We start from the raw sequence: 17353 nt of genomic DNA on the forward strand, positions 1-17353 counted from the left end.
CCTATACCATGAAAAGGCACTTGATGAAACTCAGACGGGAAGAGATCAATGCCAAAACAGAATCAGAAGACGAGTTACTGAGGGTCAGCAGCTTGTGCGATAGGTGGCTCAAGAAACAACAGCTTCAAGCACGCTTAACACTGGTTTTAGTAAGCAAGTGTCAGGTTCAACTATAAAAAGATGACTGCAGGTTTGACAGGTTGAGTGGGAGTAAGCCATTGCTAAAATATCAAAATTAGAAAAAGAGGCTTGCCTTGTCCATAAAGCACCGCCAGTGGGCTGTTAAATCTTCTGTTCATCATGCAAGGTTTTTGTATGCCGACGAGTAAGTGGAAGGTTGGTTCCTCAGTGTGTGACACCAACTGTCAAACATGATGGTCGGTGATTTGAACCTTAACCAAAATGGCTACCACACCATTTTGCAGCACCATACAATACCCTCTTCTGTATGTCTAGTTGGTATGTCTAGTTCAACCTACAGCAAGATAATGATCCATAGCATACATGTCCCCCTTAGAAGTAAAGGACAAGGTTTAGGCTTCAAATCACGGAATGGCTGGCAGTCTCCAGGCTTAAAACCTATCAAGCTGGTTTGGGATGAACTGGACAAAGGTGAAAGCAAAGCGACAATTTCAACACTTTCAAGAACTTTCCAAACAATCTTTGATTTTCATTGTAGAAAGAATGCCATGATTGTTTTTGGCTGTTATGTCTCCAAAAGATGTCTACTTTCATGAGTTAAACAAAATAATTCCCTGATTTTATATCTCCAACTGTTTTTTTCTTTGCTTTAATTTCAAAGTACATTAAGACATTTAACTGTTTCACATTACAGAAAACATGGAAGAAAACTATTATACTGTTTTGGGAAATTTACTAAATGTAGTCAGTGAAGCTAATACAATTATGTGATGTATTGAAATTAAAACTGTAGAAATCGATGACACACAACATATTCCCAACTTTGGCATTCCATGAGTTCCTTCCTGTTAAAACTGTTCGACAAGGACATCTGCAGACTGTACACTCACCTAAAGGATTATTAGGAACACCATACTAATACTGTGTTTGACCCCCTTTCGCCTTCAGAACTGCCTTAATTCTACGTGGCATTGATTCAACAAGGTGCTGAAAGCATTCTTTAGAAATGTTGGCCCATATTGATAGGATAGCATCTTGCAGTTGTTGGAGATTTGTGGGATGCACATCCAGGGCACAAAGCTCCCATTCCACCACATCCCAAAGATGCTCTATTGGGTTGAGATCTGGTGACTGTGGGGGCCATTTCCCATACCATACCATCTTCTTCCGCTTATCCGGGGCCGGGTCGCGGGGGCAGCAGTCTAAGCAGGGATGCCCAGACTTCCCTCTCCCCAGACACTTCCTCCAGCTCTTCCGGGGGGACACCGAGGCGTTCCCAGGCCAGCCGGGAGACATAGTCCCTCCAGCGTGTCCTAGGTCTTCCCCGGGGTCTCCTCCCGGAGGGACGGGACCGGAACACCTTCCCAGGAAGGCGTTCCGGAGGCATCCGAAAAAGATGCCCAAGCCACCTCAGCTGACCCCTCTCGATGTGGAGGAGCAGCGGCTCTACTCTGAGCTCCTCCCGGGTGACCGAGCTTCTCACCCTATCTCTAAGGGATCGCCCGGCCACCCTGCGGAGAAAGCTCATTTCGGCCGCCTGTATCCGGGATCTTGTCCTTTCGGTCATGACCCAAAGCTCATGACCATAGGTGAGAGTAGGAACGTAGATTGACTGGTAAATCGAGAGCTTCGCCTTGCGGCTCAGCTCTTTCTTCACCACGACAGACCGATACATCGACTGCATTACTGCAGAAGCTGCACCGATCCGTCTGTCAATCTCCCGTTCCATCCTTCCCTCACTCGTGAACAAGACCCCTAGATACTTAAACTCCTCCACTTGAGGCAGGCACTCTCCACCAAGGAGAGTCAGGGGCCAACACGACAACATCATCTGCAAAGAGCAGAGACGAAATTGTGTGGTCCCCAAACCTGACACCCTCCGGCCCCTGGCTGCGCCTAGAAATTCTGTCCATAAAAATTACGAACAGAACCGGTGACAAAGGGCAGCCCTGCCGGAGTCCAACATGCACTGGGAACAAGTCTGACTTACTGCCGGCAATGCGGACCAAGCTCCTGCTTCGGTTGTACAGGGACCTGACAGCCCTTAGCAAAGGACCCAGGACCCCATATTCCCCAAGCACCCTCCACAAGATGCCGCGAGGGACACAGTCGAATGCCTTCTCCAAATCCACAAAACACATGTGGATTGGTTTGGCAAACTCCCATGAACCCTCCAACACCCTGTAGAGGGTATAGAGCTGGTCCAGTGTTCCACGGCCCGGACGAAAACCACACTGTTCCTCCTGAATCCGAGGTTCTACTATCGGCCGTATTCTCCTCTCCAGAACCCTGGCATAGACTTTCCCGGGGAGGCTGAGAAGTGTGATCCCCCTATAGTTGGAACACACCCTCCTGTCCCCCTTCTTAAAAAGAGGGACCACCACCCCGGTCTGCCATCCCAGAGGCACTGTCCCCGACCGCCACGCGATGTTGCACAGGCGTGTCAACCAAGACAGCCCCACAACATCCAGAGACTTGAGGTACTCAGGGCGGATCTCATCCACCCCCGGTGCCTTGCCACCGAGGAGTTTCTTGACCACCTCAGTGACTTCAGCCCGGGTGATGGACGAGTCCACCTCTGATACCTCATCCTCTGCTTCCTCAATGGAAGAAGTGAAAGCGGGATTGAGGAGATCCTCGAAGTACTCCTTCCACCGCCCGACGACATCCTCAGTTGAGGTCAACAGCTGCCCACCTCTACCCTAAACAGCGTTGGTAGGGCACTGTTTCCCTCTCCTGAGGCGCCGGATGGTTTGCCAGAATCTCTTCGAGGCCAGCCGATAGTCCTTCTCCATGGCCTCACCGAACTCCTCCCAGGCCTGTGTTTTTGCCTCCACAACCACCCGGGCTGCAGCCCGCTTGGCCTGTCGGTACCCGTCAGCTGCGTCAGGAGTCCCACAAGCCAACCAGGCCTGATAGGATTCCTTCTTCAGCTTGACGGCATCCCTTACTTCCGGTGTCCACCACCGGGTTCGGGGATTGCCGCCTCGACAGGCACCGGAGACCTTACGGCCACAGCTCCGAGTGGCCGCTTCGACAATGGCGGTGGAGAACATGGTCCACTCGGACTCAATATCTCCAGCCTCCCTCGGGATCCAGTCGAAGCTCTGCCGGAGGTGGGAGTTGAAGATCTCTCTGACAGGAGACTCGGCCAGACGTTCCCAGCAGACCCTTACAGTACGCTTGGGCCTGCCGAGTCTGTCCAGCTTCTTCCCCCGCCATCGGATCCAACTCACCACCAGGTGGTGATCAGTTGACAGCTCCGCCCCTCTCTTCACCCGAGTGTCCAAGACATACGATCGCAGGTCAGATGAGACGACAACAAAGTCGATCATCGACCTGTGGCCTAGGGTGTCCTGGTGCCACGTGCACTGATGGACACCCTTATGCTTGAGCATGGTGTTCGTTATGGACAAACTGTGACTAGCACAGAAGTCCAATAACTGAACACCACTCGGGTTCAGATCAGGGGGGCCGTTCCTCCCAATCACGCCCCTCCAGGTGTCACTGTCGTTGCCCACGTGGGCGTTGAAGTCCCCCAGTAGAACAATAGAGTCCCCAGTCGGAGCACTTTCCAGCACCCCTCCCAGAGACTCCAAGAAGGTCGGGTACTCTGCACTGCCGGTAGGCACAAACAACAGTGAGAGACCTATCCCTGACCCGTAGGCGCAGCGAAACGACCCTCTCGTTCACCGGGGTAAACTCCAACACATGGCGGCAGAGCAGGGGAGCTATAAGCAAACCCACACCAGCCCGCCGCCTCTCACCATGGGCAACTCCAGAGTGGTGAAGAGTCCATCCTCTCTCAAGGAGTGTGGTTCCAGAGCCCAAGCTGTGCGTAGAGGTGATCCCGACTACCTCTAATCGGAACCTCTCAACCTCACGCACTAACTCAGGCTCCTTCCCCGCCAGCGAGGTGACATTCCACGTCCCTAGAGCTAGTTTCCGTGTCCAGAGATCGGGTTGTCTAGGCCCCTGCCTTCGACTGCCGCCCGATCCTCTTCGCACCGCCCCCTTATGGTCCCTCCTGTGGGTGGTGAGCCCACGGGAGGGCGGCCCCACGTCGCCCGTTCGGGCTGAGCCCGGCCGGGCCCCATGGGGGAAGGCCCGGCCACCAGGCGCTCGCATACGAGCCCCAACCCCGGGCCTGGCTCCAGGGTGGGGCCCCCGCTGCGCCATACCGGGCGACGTCACGGTACACATAATTTTAATCATCATTAAGGGGTTTTTGAACCGCTCTTAGTCTGACCCGTCGCCTAAGACCTGTTTGCCTTGGGAGACCCTACCAGGGGCATATAGCCCCAGACAACATAGCTCCTAGGGTCACTCGGGTACTCAAACCCCTCCACCACGTTAAGGGGGGGGGGGGCATTTCAGTACAGTGAACTCATTGTCATGTTCAAGAAACCAATTTGAAATGATTCGAGCTTTGTGACATGGTGCATTATCCTGCTGGAAGTAGACATCAGAGGATGGGTACATGGTGGTCATAAAGGGATGGACATGGTCAGAAACAATGCTCAGGTAGGCCGTGGTATTTAAACGATGCCCAATTGGCACTAAGGGTCCTAAAGTGTGCCAAGAAAACATCCCCCACACCATTATACCACCACCAGCCTGCACAGTGGTAACAAGGCATGATGGATCCATGTTCTCATTCTGTTTACGCCAAATTCTGACTCTACCATCTGAATGTCTCAACAGAAATCGAGACTCATCAGACCAGGCAACATTCTTCCAGTCTTCAACTGTCCAATTTTGGTGAGCTCGTGCAAATTGTAGCCTCTTTTTCCTATTTGTAGTGGAGATGAGTGGTACCCGGAGGGGTGTTCTGCTGTTGTAGCCCATCCGTCTCAAGGTTGTGCGTGTTGTGGCTTCACAAATGCTTTGCGGCATACCTCGGTTGTAACGAGTGGTTATTTCAAAGTTGCTCTTCTATCAGCTTGAATCAGTCGGCCCATTCTCCTCTGACCTCTAGAATCAACAAGGCATTTTCGTCCACAGGACTGCCGCATACTGGATGTTTTTCCCTTTTCACACCATTCTTTGTAATCCCTAGAAATGGTTGTGCGTGAAAATCCCAGTAACTGAGCAGAATGTGAAATACTCAGACCGGCCCGTCTGGCACCAACAACAATGCCACGCTCAAAATTGCTTAAATCACCTTTCTTTCCCATTCTGACATTCAGTTTGGAGTTTAGGAGATTGTCTTGACCAGGACCACACCCCTAAATGCATTGAAGCAACTGCCATGTTATTGGTTGATTAGATAATTGCATTAATGAGAAATTGAACAGGTGTTCCTAATAATCCTTTAGGTGAGTGTATATTATCAATGCTATTTTATTGACATTTACTTTCAGGGCCCAGATGCAGAAATAAATGCTTATTGTTTATTTATTAAAATGCTGTTAGTTGGCTGTTAGAGTGGGGGCTCTCCACATGTGCCACCAGTGCCCATATCCCTCACATGCACAAGTAAAATATAAAAACTGGAAGTATATTTTGGTATTTTAATTCACATGACTAAATTCCATCACACAGTCTGAAATAATTTGTTGTAAAGCTAAATAATTTTATCTGACTACACACTGTATTCACATTATTGTGTAAGCCAAGGTCTTGCCTTGTCTTGGGTTGTGTTGTCCTCTCTTAATCACATCTTCCTGCCTTGGCACATGCCGAGGGGGATATGAAGAGGTCTCTGAGCTTGTCTCTGTTTACAGTTGTCTCGCTGGATTTGGCAGACTTGCCACACACCTCCAATCTCAAGGTGTGTAGTTGCTAGAAGGGAGGAGTGTCAGCAAAAGCATGAGGAATTTTCAGTGATGTCGGAAGTCTATAGGCTGGAAATGGAGTGCATTTAATCTGGGGGAAAACTGCATCTTCTAGTAAAACATAGGACGTAAAATATTGTTTAAACAAGCAGCTGACATCCTGAATTCAATCAATGGCACACATTTGTTGGTCCAGCACTGCATACTTCCCTACCACTTCGCCTGAGTTTTTGCACAGAACATTTTCTATGTCCCATTTCTGTATACTAACTGTGTAAACCACTTCATTCTCCTGTGTGTCTCTTTGGGGTTTATTGAGGGACTTGATAAGGTGTATTGCCGCCATCAACTGGACAGGGTTGGAAAAACACAACCAACCAAAAAAAAAGTTCATACTAGCTGGTAATTGTAATTGAGTTTTATTGCCAAGTAAGTAATTTGTTCTGGGCATTGGTGCAACAATTTATACAGAAGGAATAAGGGATATAAAAACATAAGTACAGTGGACAGAACATAAAAATAATAGATTGCAATTTTTTTATGAATTACAAAGAATGTACTAAAAGGTATATGTGCGGTGCAAGATTTTGTCCAGTTGAGGGTTGTGTATGTATGTGGAATGTGGGCTATAGTCAGTTTGGTTCCGGGGGCATATTCATGAGGCCTACTGCTGTAGGAAAGAAACTGTTCTTGTGGTGAACGGTTTTGGTCCTGATAGACCTCAGCCTTCTGCCAGAGGGGAGAGTTCTGAATAGTCAATTTCCAGGGTGAGAGGAATCAGCCCCAATCATTGCCGCTCGCCTTGTCTGTTCGTACCACATAACCCAAAGTAATAAAGTAAATTGACAAATAAACCCACCCCCTTCTCCTGGTAATCAAAAGTGGAACTGCTTGTTCCAGGAAATCATTCTGCAGCCGCTACAATTATGTCCAACCTCCTTGACTTTTTCTCAAAGTTGGTAGTGCCATTAAACACCATAGCTATAAAGGCCACAAATAACCTTTTCTTCACAAGCATAATATCTGGGTCCTGCTACTGGGAAGCAACCCTCAGTGAAGGCCTTCCCGCCACCTCACACACTTTATGACCTCTGATCTTGACCCATTTAATAACTACTGCATACGGAATTCCCTGCTCATTTCTTACCATAGGCACTTCAGACTCTTTAGTCCTTTGCTGGACACATCAAATCATTAACTTCATGATTCTCACCACAATTGCAACAATTCCAATGTTTATTCTGCATGGACACCTGCACCTCTCCCTGAAACAGACACAAAAAACGTCCAAAAACAATGATCGCACTGTATGACTTTTGGTACAAACACTCATCTATTAATTGATGTCTTCCAGCTTCACAGAAGTAGGTAGAACTCCCTATTCATCAACATACTTCAGCTACAGCGAGAATGCTTTTCGTTTCTGCATCATCGACTTACAACAAAACTCCAGATGTTACCCCTTTGAATGGGGGTGCTTGGTTCCATTAAAGAAACACAGGACTCAGAAGATGCAACACAACTCCTCTTTCTGTACCTCCAATAGACAGGAGTCTGAAACCATCCCAACTCGAGTAATTCTCATATCTTTAATTTTACACATCTTTCTCCAGAGTCCTTAGCAACTTCAATGGGTTCTTCAAAGGCGGAAACCTATCCAACTCTTCAACATCAAACTGAATTCTCACAAGTTAGGATTAGGTAGGACTGGGTAGTACTACCTTGTAACCAGTTTATTTGTAAAAATGTTGCTTAATTTTTTTGTGGATAGTTCTTCACTCCTCCGGGCCACTACAGCCACTCGCTTCAGTTTCCACATCAACTATCTTTCCGTTCTTCTGTGTCTGTTGATGATCCACCACCATCTGTGTATCTGTTCCTTGTTTTCATGTTATATATTTCTTGTTTGTTTGGTGTGTCATCATTTCCTGTTTGGCTGTATATGGCTAGTATCAACTAATTGCCCTATACTGTCCCAGGAATGCTGACACCTTTTTTAAATGAACACTGAAGGAGTATGCCAGGAATCATTTAAAATCTCAGATATTTCCTAACATATAACCAATGTCAACATACTGTCTAGAATTTTGAATGAAATATAAATTACCCAGATCTAATTTTGCTTCATTTAAAAGAATAATTACAATTACATTTGAATAAGAAGCTTGTTTCAGAGGAAAATGTATACCATATGTTTTGAAAGGTGTGTGCAGGCTAGGAGGGGGCATAGTTTGTAAAGTTAACACAGGTTTTTGTTGGTTTTGTTATGCTTGCTACTACTTATAAAGAAAATGTAATATTGCTGACATGTTCTGGGGGAAAACAATGGTTTTTCAAAAGTACCTTACATGAAGAAGTCATATTTTAAATGTCTATTTGAAATATAAAATAAAAAATAAATAGATACTAACTGTATTACAGAGAAGCAGCCCTAGTGACGTTTACATCAGCTCTAAGTGCAGACAAATCAAACCTACAGTTGGTAGAGTAAGACCAGGGCAGTGAGTCACAGTTCCTTCAGAAAGTATTCAGACACCTTCACCTTCTCACCACATTTATAAATTATTTCTTATGTCTTTTATGTATTTATTTTGCCATCAATCTGCACACAACACCCCATAATGACAAGCCAAAAAAAAAAGTTTTATGTGGTTCAATTCATATAAAAATAGATATCTTGTATTTAAGTACACTGACTCTATTCAATACTTTGTAGAAGGGCCTTTGGTACCGATCACAGATTTGTTCTGCAGGCACATATTTTGACTGTGTGTTTTGGGTAGTTGCCATACTGAATTAATCATCTTTGTCCCAGTCTTTGGTCCTGTTCGCTCTGGATATTTTTTACTGTTAAATATTTTATTCCTTTGGAATATTAACGATTTCATGTTTTTTCCAATTACTGCACATTTTACATCAGTTGTGAGTCTTGTCGACCTGCTTTTTCAAGAGAGATGGTCTGCTTTGTGAAAGTTAATAGCCTATAGGCAAACAATTTTAAAAAGTGAAGACAATTTTGTTTTCTTCATTTTTCTCTAGGTTATTTTTCTGCTTTTCCTGTAGGCTAATAAATTAGTAATGAATATATAAATACAAATTTTTGGTAAAATTACAAGAAAATAGAAAATCCTGAACACTCTGTCGTAAAATAGTTCTACTGTTTCTGACGATAGCATGATGTTCCCACCACCATTCTTCACCATAGGTAATGTAGTAGCCAGGTGATAAAAGGTAGCCTACCTTGTTTTTACCAGATCTAGCACTTGGTATTCAGGCCAGAATCTTTTTCCTCATGGTGATTCCAATCTTCTTTCATTTCACAATGACAGAGCTTGCTGTGATCTTGGGAATTTTCAATGCTTTGACAATTTTTTAACCTTCCCCAGATCTATACCTTGACACAATTTTATCTCTGAGGTCTACAAAGAGTTCTGTCAAGAGCATGGCTTGGGTTTTGCTCTGAAATGCACAGTGAAATGTGAGATCTTATATTGACCTATGTACAGCAGACACATAGGCCTACTGTATGACTGCCATATTAGTTCACAAGAGGGCGCATTTGTTTAGTTTATGCCAGTGGCTGGCCTTGCCAACCGTGTTGCACTGGTCTTTCTGAAGGTTTACCATAAGGGGGATTCTACCCTTACATAGCAAGCTTTGATCCAAAACAAATGCACATTATCTAAAAACAGACAGATAAATGAATGTGTTTCCACATAAGTAGTTATTAAAACATCTATACATACAGTCCAAAATCTTCAAGTGTTTGAATAATTGGATTTCTGTTTTCTTGTTCATTTCATTTCCTGGCCTCTAGAGGGAGTTTCATTGTAAAATCGATAGGAGGGGCTATACATCGGTGGACAGCTGTTACAATGAGCAGCAGGGCCACTGTCCATCGAAACGTAGCATAATCCGGGACTCCAAACAGGCTCAAGTGTGCCCAATTCCCTTATTTCAGGATCAGAGATGGCAGCTAATTAAAATAATATTTACCAACTAGTAACGGTACATGTCATCTTATTGCATACTGCTTTTATTCGGACACCAGTGCGCCTTTGGTGTCGAGCAGGGTCCGCCTCAAGCAAAGCGGTGCTAAGAGTTGATAACAGCCGGAATCTAACCGAGAGGAGACTTTGTTGAAGACCCAGCGCCAGAGAGGCAGAGAGCAGACTCGGGGCTGGATGTACATGGCCTTGCCTTCCCCAGCGGCCCGCCATGGGGGAGACCAAAATTATCTATCACTTGGACGACCAGGAAACTCCATACCTGGTCAAGTTGCCCATCGCTGCCGAGATGGTTACTCTTGCCGACTTCAAAAATGTCCTCAATAAACCCAACTATAAATTTTTCTTCAAATCTATGGACGATGATTTCGGGTAAGACCACTGCGCAAAATGGACGAATTATTCAAACTTTATGCATCACGCGTAAGTGATTTCCAGTTATTGATATACAGTGGCATAGATAATGTGATTTTAGCCTGCTGGTTATTTGCCCCCACCACCCCCCCACCCCAGCCTAGCTCCTGTTAGTAGAACTGATAGACATGGACTTTTAGGGACATACGCGCATTGCTCAAGTACATTCTAAGGTGTTTTGAAGACACTACACATATTTTATCCTATCTGATAAAATGTCATATGTTGTAGTTTCTTTCATATATCAACAGCGTCCATTTTGGAAATGGAGGACTACGATATATGGTTATTGGCAGCACTGATGAGAAGGGTGGGGGGCAGTGGTTCTTTTGAAGGCTGAGATTTTGAGGGACGGAAGGTATTCGTTCCAAATAGGTGCTTTTGAGTTCGTCACATAGAAGGTAATGAGGATTTCGGAAGTCACCCCCCCAAAAAAAATAAAAAAACAAAGAAAGAATATGCATTGGAGAGATTATAAAGGAGGAATCGGGACAATCCAATGCTTCTGTGGCAGGCTACTAAATCGCACAACGTAGCGTTTTCCCAGACAACCTGGTCTCAGGGGAATACGTAACCTATTATATGTAAATCAGTGACAGACAAATTCGTTTGATGTTATGTTAGGAAACCTTACAGACCTTTACCAAAATGTATTGTACATTACTAAAATGTAGCCTGCCATATCTACAAATTTACAAAAAACTTGTGATATGTTACAAATGACTTTTAAGTTTAGGGTTATGGTTAAGTATCACAGTACTGGGGTTAGGTTTAAGGTTTGGGTTATGGTTAGAAAAAAATCACCTCCATTAATTCAGACTGACAACCATTGGAGTGAATGTCAGGGTTTTTCTGCCCTTCCACTCTATTTCATTCTAACTTCACTCACCACTGCCCCTGGCGGACTTTCTGCACCCCAACAAACAGTACCATGTCTTATGGAAGATTTATGTAAAATAACGTTCCCCTGAGACAAGCCTGTCTCAGAAGATTGTTTGGATAATTTTAGCCAAGTTTTAGGGGGCCCTCAAACCCTTTAATCGTTTTTTGGTTGGTTGTGACCCACTTTGGCCTGGAATGTGTTGAAGAGAGAAGATACATTTTGTTAAGTGAACTGTGCTAATAGTTACTTCACACTCTGGAATGTTGAACTTGGAAATATTCTGGATTGGGAGTATCCATGGTTAATAACTAGACACACACACAGCCTAGACTAAGTACCACCAAGCGGTATGATTGAATTGAATCCTTCTGAAGTGCAACTGCTAATTTCATTAAAAGAAATCTTGACCTTAGGCCATAAGTGTGTTTCACTTAGCCAGTATGATTACTGCACAGCATGAATGCCATCCTGTCATTACCTTTATGTTCATAATAACAAGATCTGAGAAAATGTTGTCAAAATTTGCAACAAATCAGTAATGTGTGTCACAGAGCCAACTACAAATTGTTTTATCATCTCACAAGGCTCACATCTCTTGGGTATGAATATAAATCACAGCATGCTTCCAATCATTGTAACACATTTTTTATTTACATTTCAAGAGAGAGAATAAAATACTAGATAAACATATCTGTCAGTAAAATACTATTTACATATCTGTCAGTAGAGTGAGAATTCAGCGATGTGCATGCGCCCATATGCAAAAACTTGATATTGTGCCAACACAATTGCCTTCACTCTTACAAACTTCTAGACGGGGCTCAACCAAAAATGTTGTGCATGCTACTTCATAAGGTGGTGCCTCGAGCTATCGATATCTGCAAGTTTACACAACAAAGTAATATAGCATCTCAACTCTTTTTCAATGTCTCGGATGTACCGTAATGTTAATAAGCCCTGAGAAAGCTAAATAGATGTTTAAATAGGCTATTTACTAATAATGATTTTTGAAGCATCTGTATTGGCTTTATAAAGATTTCTGAAGTCTTCATTAATTATTTAAAGTTGATGTATATTGAAAGTTAGACCATTATTTTTGCTACTTTAATCCAACATCTACCAACCTCATTAAAATTAATGATGTCTTCACCTGTGCCTGTCATATGTTGTGTTCCACAGGGTTCCATCCTGGCGCCAGTCCTGTTTTGTCTGTATATGCTTCCATTAGTTACTATAATTCGTCAGCGTTACTTTTCCTTTCATTGTTATGCAAATGAAATGCAGTCGGTTAAGACAAATGACTTGAGCAAGTTGTGTGTTCTGCATAATTGCCTGGAAGACGTTACAAACTGGATGTCCAATAATTTTCTTCTGTTAAACACTGATAAAACCAATGTTTTAATTATTAGCCCACCATATATGATGAAAAAATTATTGTGCCTTTGGCCAGAAATGTGGGAATTTTCTTTGATCTAGACTAACATTTTGAAAATAAGACAACATAAGACAAAACTTGTGCAGTCCAGTCCAGAAATTATACATGATTTTATTTCATCTTGCCTAGAATACTGTAATACTTTTTTTACATTCCTCAACAATAAGCTGCCAGATTTCTTACAAAGAAAATCTGGCAGCTCTTCATTGGTTACCGGTGAATTTTAGAGTAGATTTTAAAATTCTTCTTATCTCTTTAAAGGCACTACATGGTCTGGCACCTGATTACATTAATGGCATGCTAAACCCATAATGCACTGATAGGCCTCTCAGATCAGCTGAAAAAGGACTCTAGACTGAAAACTAAAAGGAACCAGTCCATTGCTATATGGGCCTCTAGACTATGGAACAGCCTACCACAGAATGTCTGATATGCTTCGTTAGTGAATTCTTTTAAATCTTACCTAACCAGAAAAGGAACCAGGCAAGCCTAGTTCAGCCGGCCCACAATTAAAATTAATAAATATTGTTGTTCTTACGGTATTCAAACCAGAAAGAGCAGGTCTCCCATGTGAGAGGTACAATCTTTAACCAATACACCACATCAATGCACATTTGACCAGTCGCTAGACACCATTGAGCATTGTGTTAAACTGACTAACATTTCTTATAAAGTTTGTGAACTGTATGGCTTTTGCCACTGGCCGTTTTAACAGCTTATTAGCCAGTAATAGACTTACTAGTATCTACTAAATTATTATTGTCATAAGAATTGAGCAATTGTTAGTGAGACAAATGAACTTTCCCACACCAAAGCTATTTCATTTGATGGCACAAAAACATTTGTTATTCTTTCATTCGTGAATGACACTCTTACAATAACTATCAATATAGGTGACAATAACTGACTTTCTCGTCAAGTGAAAAGACGAGAGAATCGTGGAAACCCCTACTCTTTTACTGCCCAAGAGGTTTTGATAAAGCCTACCCAATAGCAGATGCGTGAGTTTTATTTTAGGGTTACTATAATGTAGATACTAAAGGATATAGCCAGCAAAGTTTTTGTCTTTCTGGAACAAATCCTAATGCCTACTTTGTCTTGACTGTGAGGAGATTCAACGCGGGACCTATAGTTTGCAGTTTCTCTAACCACTATGCTATTTAACAAGGGTTAGTCAGTCACTCACTCACTCAGTAAGAAACATTCGCTCTTCTTGGCCGGCTCCGCTTATGCGTTCTGGCAAAATCTTATTTTGTAATATGATAGGAACGCCATGCAAATTTATCATATTTTACGGTATGAAAACGGTATGAAAACGTATCATCCATTATGAATTGGCACAAAACAAATGAGCTGTGTTTCAAACCAGCAATGTTCAGGTCCACACAGGGTTTATGGATATTGGGGGATGAGTAATGGCTTTTCCAAGGTCACTACAATATATAATAAATGCATTTTAATGTTACAGTTATTTTAATGTTAGGTATTACCGCACTGGGGTTAAGCTTAGGGTTAAGGTTAGATATCACAGCACTGGGGTTAAGGTTAGGGTTAAGGTTAGATATCACAGCACTGGGGTTAAGGTTAGGGTTAAGGTTAGATATCACAGCACTGGGGTTAAGGTTAGGGTTAAGGTTAGATATCACAGCACTGGGGTTAAGGTTAGGGTTAAGGTTAGATATCACAGCACTGGGGTTAAGGTTAGGGTTAAGGTTAGATATCACAGCACTGGGGTTAAGGTTAGGGTTAAGGTTAGATATCACAGCACTGGGGTTACGGTTAGGGTTAAGGTTAGATATCACAGCACTGGGGTTAAGGTTAGGGTTAAGGTTAGATATCACAGCACTGGGGTTAAGGTTAGGGTTAAGGTTAGATATCACAGCACTGGGGTTAAGGTTAGGGTTAAGGTTAGATATCACAGCACTGGGGTTAAGGTTAAGGTTAAGGTTAGATATCACAGCACTGGGGTTAAGGTTAGGGTTAAGGTTAGATATCACAGCACTGGGGTTACGGTTAGGGTTAAGGTTTGGTGTAAGATTAGAAATCGAAAAAGGATAGGTTAAGGTTTTGTTAGAATTAGGTATCACAGCATTGGGGTTAAGTTTAGGGTTAAAGTTTGGGTTAGGGTAAGAAAGAAAATCACTGATAACATATTGATGTTGTAACACATATTGATGTTGGATATTTTGCTTAGTCTTTTTACTTCTTTTATTTTTAATAATATCTTATACTATACTTTAGATGTAATTTTGTTATTATTTTAATGTATTTCTGTTTTTATTGTGTGTAATTACACTTTGTGTAATTGTTCTAGAAAGCGCTATATATCCTGGTTGCATGTGTTCTCCAGGTTAGTGATGCAAACACACCCAGCCATCCACGTGATATAAAAGAAAATTCATGATTCACCAGACCAGGCCACCTTCTTCCATTGCTCCGTGGGCCAGTTCTAATGCTCACATGCTCATTGTAGGCGCTATTGGCATTGACAGGGGTCGGCACCCTGACTGGTGTGTGACTACGTAGCCCCATACGCAACAAACTGCGATGCACTGTGTGTTCTGACACCTTTCTATCAGTACCAGCATTAACCTTTTCAGCAGTTTGAGCTACAGTAGCTCGTCTGTTGGCTTGGACCACATAGGCCAGTCTTTGCTCCCCAAGTACATCACTGAGCCTTGGCCTCCCATGACCCTGTAACCAGTTCCCCGCTTTTCCTTCCTTGGACCACTTTTGATAGGTACTGACCACTGCAGACCGAGAACACCCCACAAGGGCTGCCCTTTAGGAGATACTCTGACCCAGTCATCTAGCCATCACAATTTGGCCCTTGTCAAAGTCGCTCAGATCCTTACGCTTTCCCATTTCTCCTGCTTCTAACACATCAACTTTGAGGACAGAATGTTCACTTGCTGCCTAGTATATCCCACCCAACCGACAGGTGCCATGATAACCTGTCGGATTCAGTGTTATTCACTTCACCTGTCAGTGGTCATAATGTTATGGTGTAATATGTGAATAACATTTTTGATTCATATTAGCAACAAGAAACCTTCACTTTGGCCAGACCCCTGGAAGCCATATGAACTCAATGACAATGTTGTAATTAACTTGAAGGTCTTTGTAGAACAAGTGCATGACAATTGACTTTTTCACCCATTTCCCCTGTATAAAAATGTATCTCTGATGCAAATCTGGCAAGTCTACATAACACTGTCACAGTGTACAAAAGCATATGGTCTCTTAATCTGTGTATTTCTGAAGGCCATAGTTGAAGGCCATAGTTTTCCTTCAGCTGATCAAATCAAGCTAAAGTCCCTTCTAGGTACAGAGCCCCTATGACGTGGATACCTAATCACTTCAGTGCACTTTCTAGGTTAGAGTGATTGAGGGGTTCCTCTCTATTGGTTGCAGCAAAGACCGTGGTCAAGGGTGAAAGTGCATCTTTATTTTTTACCGTACTGTGGTGCTTTTGACCTATTCTGCGTTTTATAATCCCAGATAAATTCTCATTTGAGAGAAGTTGTTTATAAAAGTACATGTGCACGAATATGGGAATTGTCTGGAATAGATTAAGCAATTGCAAGAGAAAAAACCTTTTTAATTACATTATTTCTTCCCAGCAAGGAAATCCCAGCAAGGGCGGATTCACAAAAATATTATGCTTGTTTTAAATGGCCTAGGCTAGTCCAGTGGTCTGTGCCACAGCCAGGTACCAAATAGGTTGATCAAGTTTAGGATACCTGGTTTACTGGATTTAGTATGGATTGTTTTTTGTAACCCAAAATATGCTTTTATAAAATCTCCTGCACAACAAATTAAATGGGACGTGTTTTGTCCACTTCTGGTTCAAGGTTTGAGTGAATTAGCTCCATGTAGGCAGACAAGTGATGTGGAACCTATGATGTCAGCTGCTCTTGAATCCATACTTCTGTTCGTGGGGGGTGCACTCTCCAGCCTGAATATCCTAGCCATAAAAATAGTCAGGTTAAGGTTGTCAAAAATAAAAGATTGAATAGAGAGATGCCTTTGAAGGCCCAGTAGCTACAAGATCAGAAAATTGGGTTACAGTCAATAGGCACCAAACAGCTGCCAAGGAATTCCAAAACAACACTGAAAGGAGATTTGCACTGGTGAAGACAGGATAGGAGCAGCCTAATTTCCCTTTGATCTCCTCAATCAAATTCCCAGCCACTGCTGATGAGAACAGTCAATCGCCAGGTGCAAAATATGGTTACTCTTACGTGCCAGATGACTATGTTAGTCTGCTGAGCTGAAGCCTAGACCAGACATTGTTCTCAGGCGATATGTTATAATCATGTCAGTGTAGTTCAGTCACCTCTTCTTTGAGATTGTAAAGAAGCGTTGGTGGAGGAATTCTAAAACCGTAATGCCTTAAGAATGTGCTCTTTTGAAGTTCTACCTCTGTTATGCTGAGTCTGCAGAATAATCTTATATGTGGAACAGTTGGCAGTCAAGATGGAGGGGTCATCTGCTATGCTTGACATCAGGAAATTGATTTATTTGGAGAAGCAGTCTGTATACCCAGTGTATTCAATTACCTGATTTATGTATCTCCTCATGTGTGCATGCTTCTAAATTTAGTCTCTTTTCATGGTTATACTCTAGGCCCGGTTAACTGCAAATAAAATAAATCACAAAAATATAACCATAACATGAGGGCCAATTATCACAT

At 43.1% G+C, this 17353-nt stretch overlaps 1 protein-coding gene across 2 annotated transcripts in view; it reads left to right on the forward strand.

Annotated features, from left to right (window-relative positions):
* The first annotated feature begins 9793 nt into the window (after nucleotides 1–9793).
* LOC105029772 (segment polarity protein dishevelled homolog DVL-3) overlaps nucleotides 9794–17353 on the forward strand; it is a 54502-nt gene continuing 46942 nt past the window's right edge. For both annotated transcript variants that reach the window (XM_010903289.3, XM_020050876.2), the window contains exon 1: nucleotides 9794–10297. In XM_010903289.3, the coding sequence (XP_010901591.2) occupies nucleotides 10137–10297 (161 nt within the window). In that variant the 5' untranslated portion in view covers nucleotides 9794–10136. The remainder of the gene's footprint in view (nucleotides 10298–17353) is intronic.

This window comes from Esox lucius, chromosome 1 (genome assembly GCF_011004845.1).
Source record: "Esox lucius isolate fEsoLuc1 chromosome 1, fEsoLuc1.pri, whole genome shotgun sequence".
In the NCBI taxonomy this organism is placed as follows: Eukaryota; Metazoa; Chordata; class Actinopteri; order Esociformes; family Esocidae; genus Esox; species Esox lucius.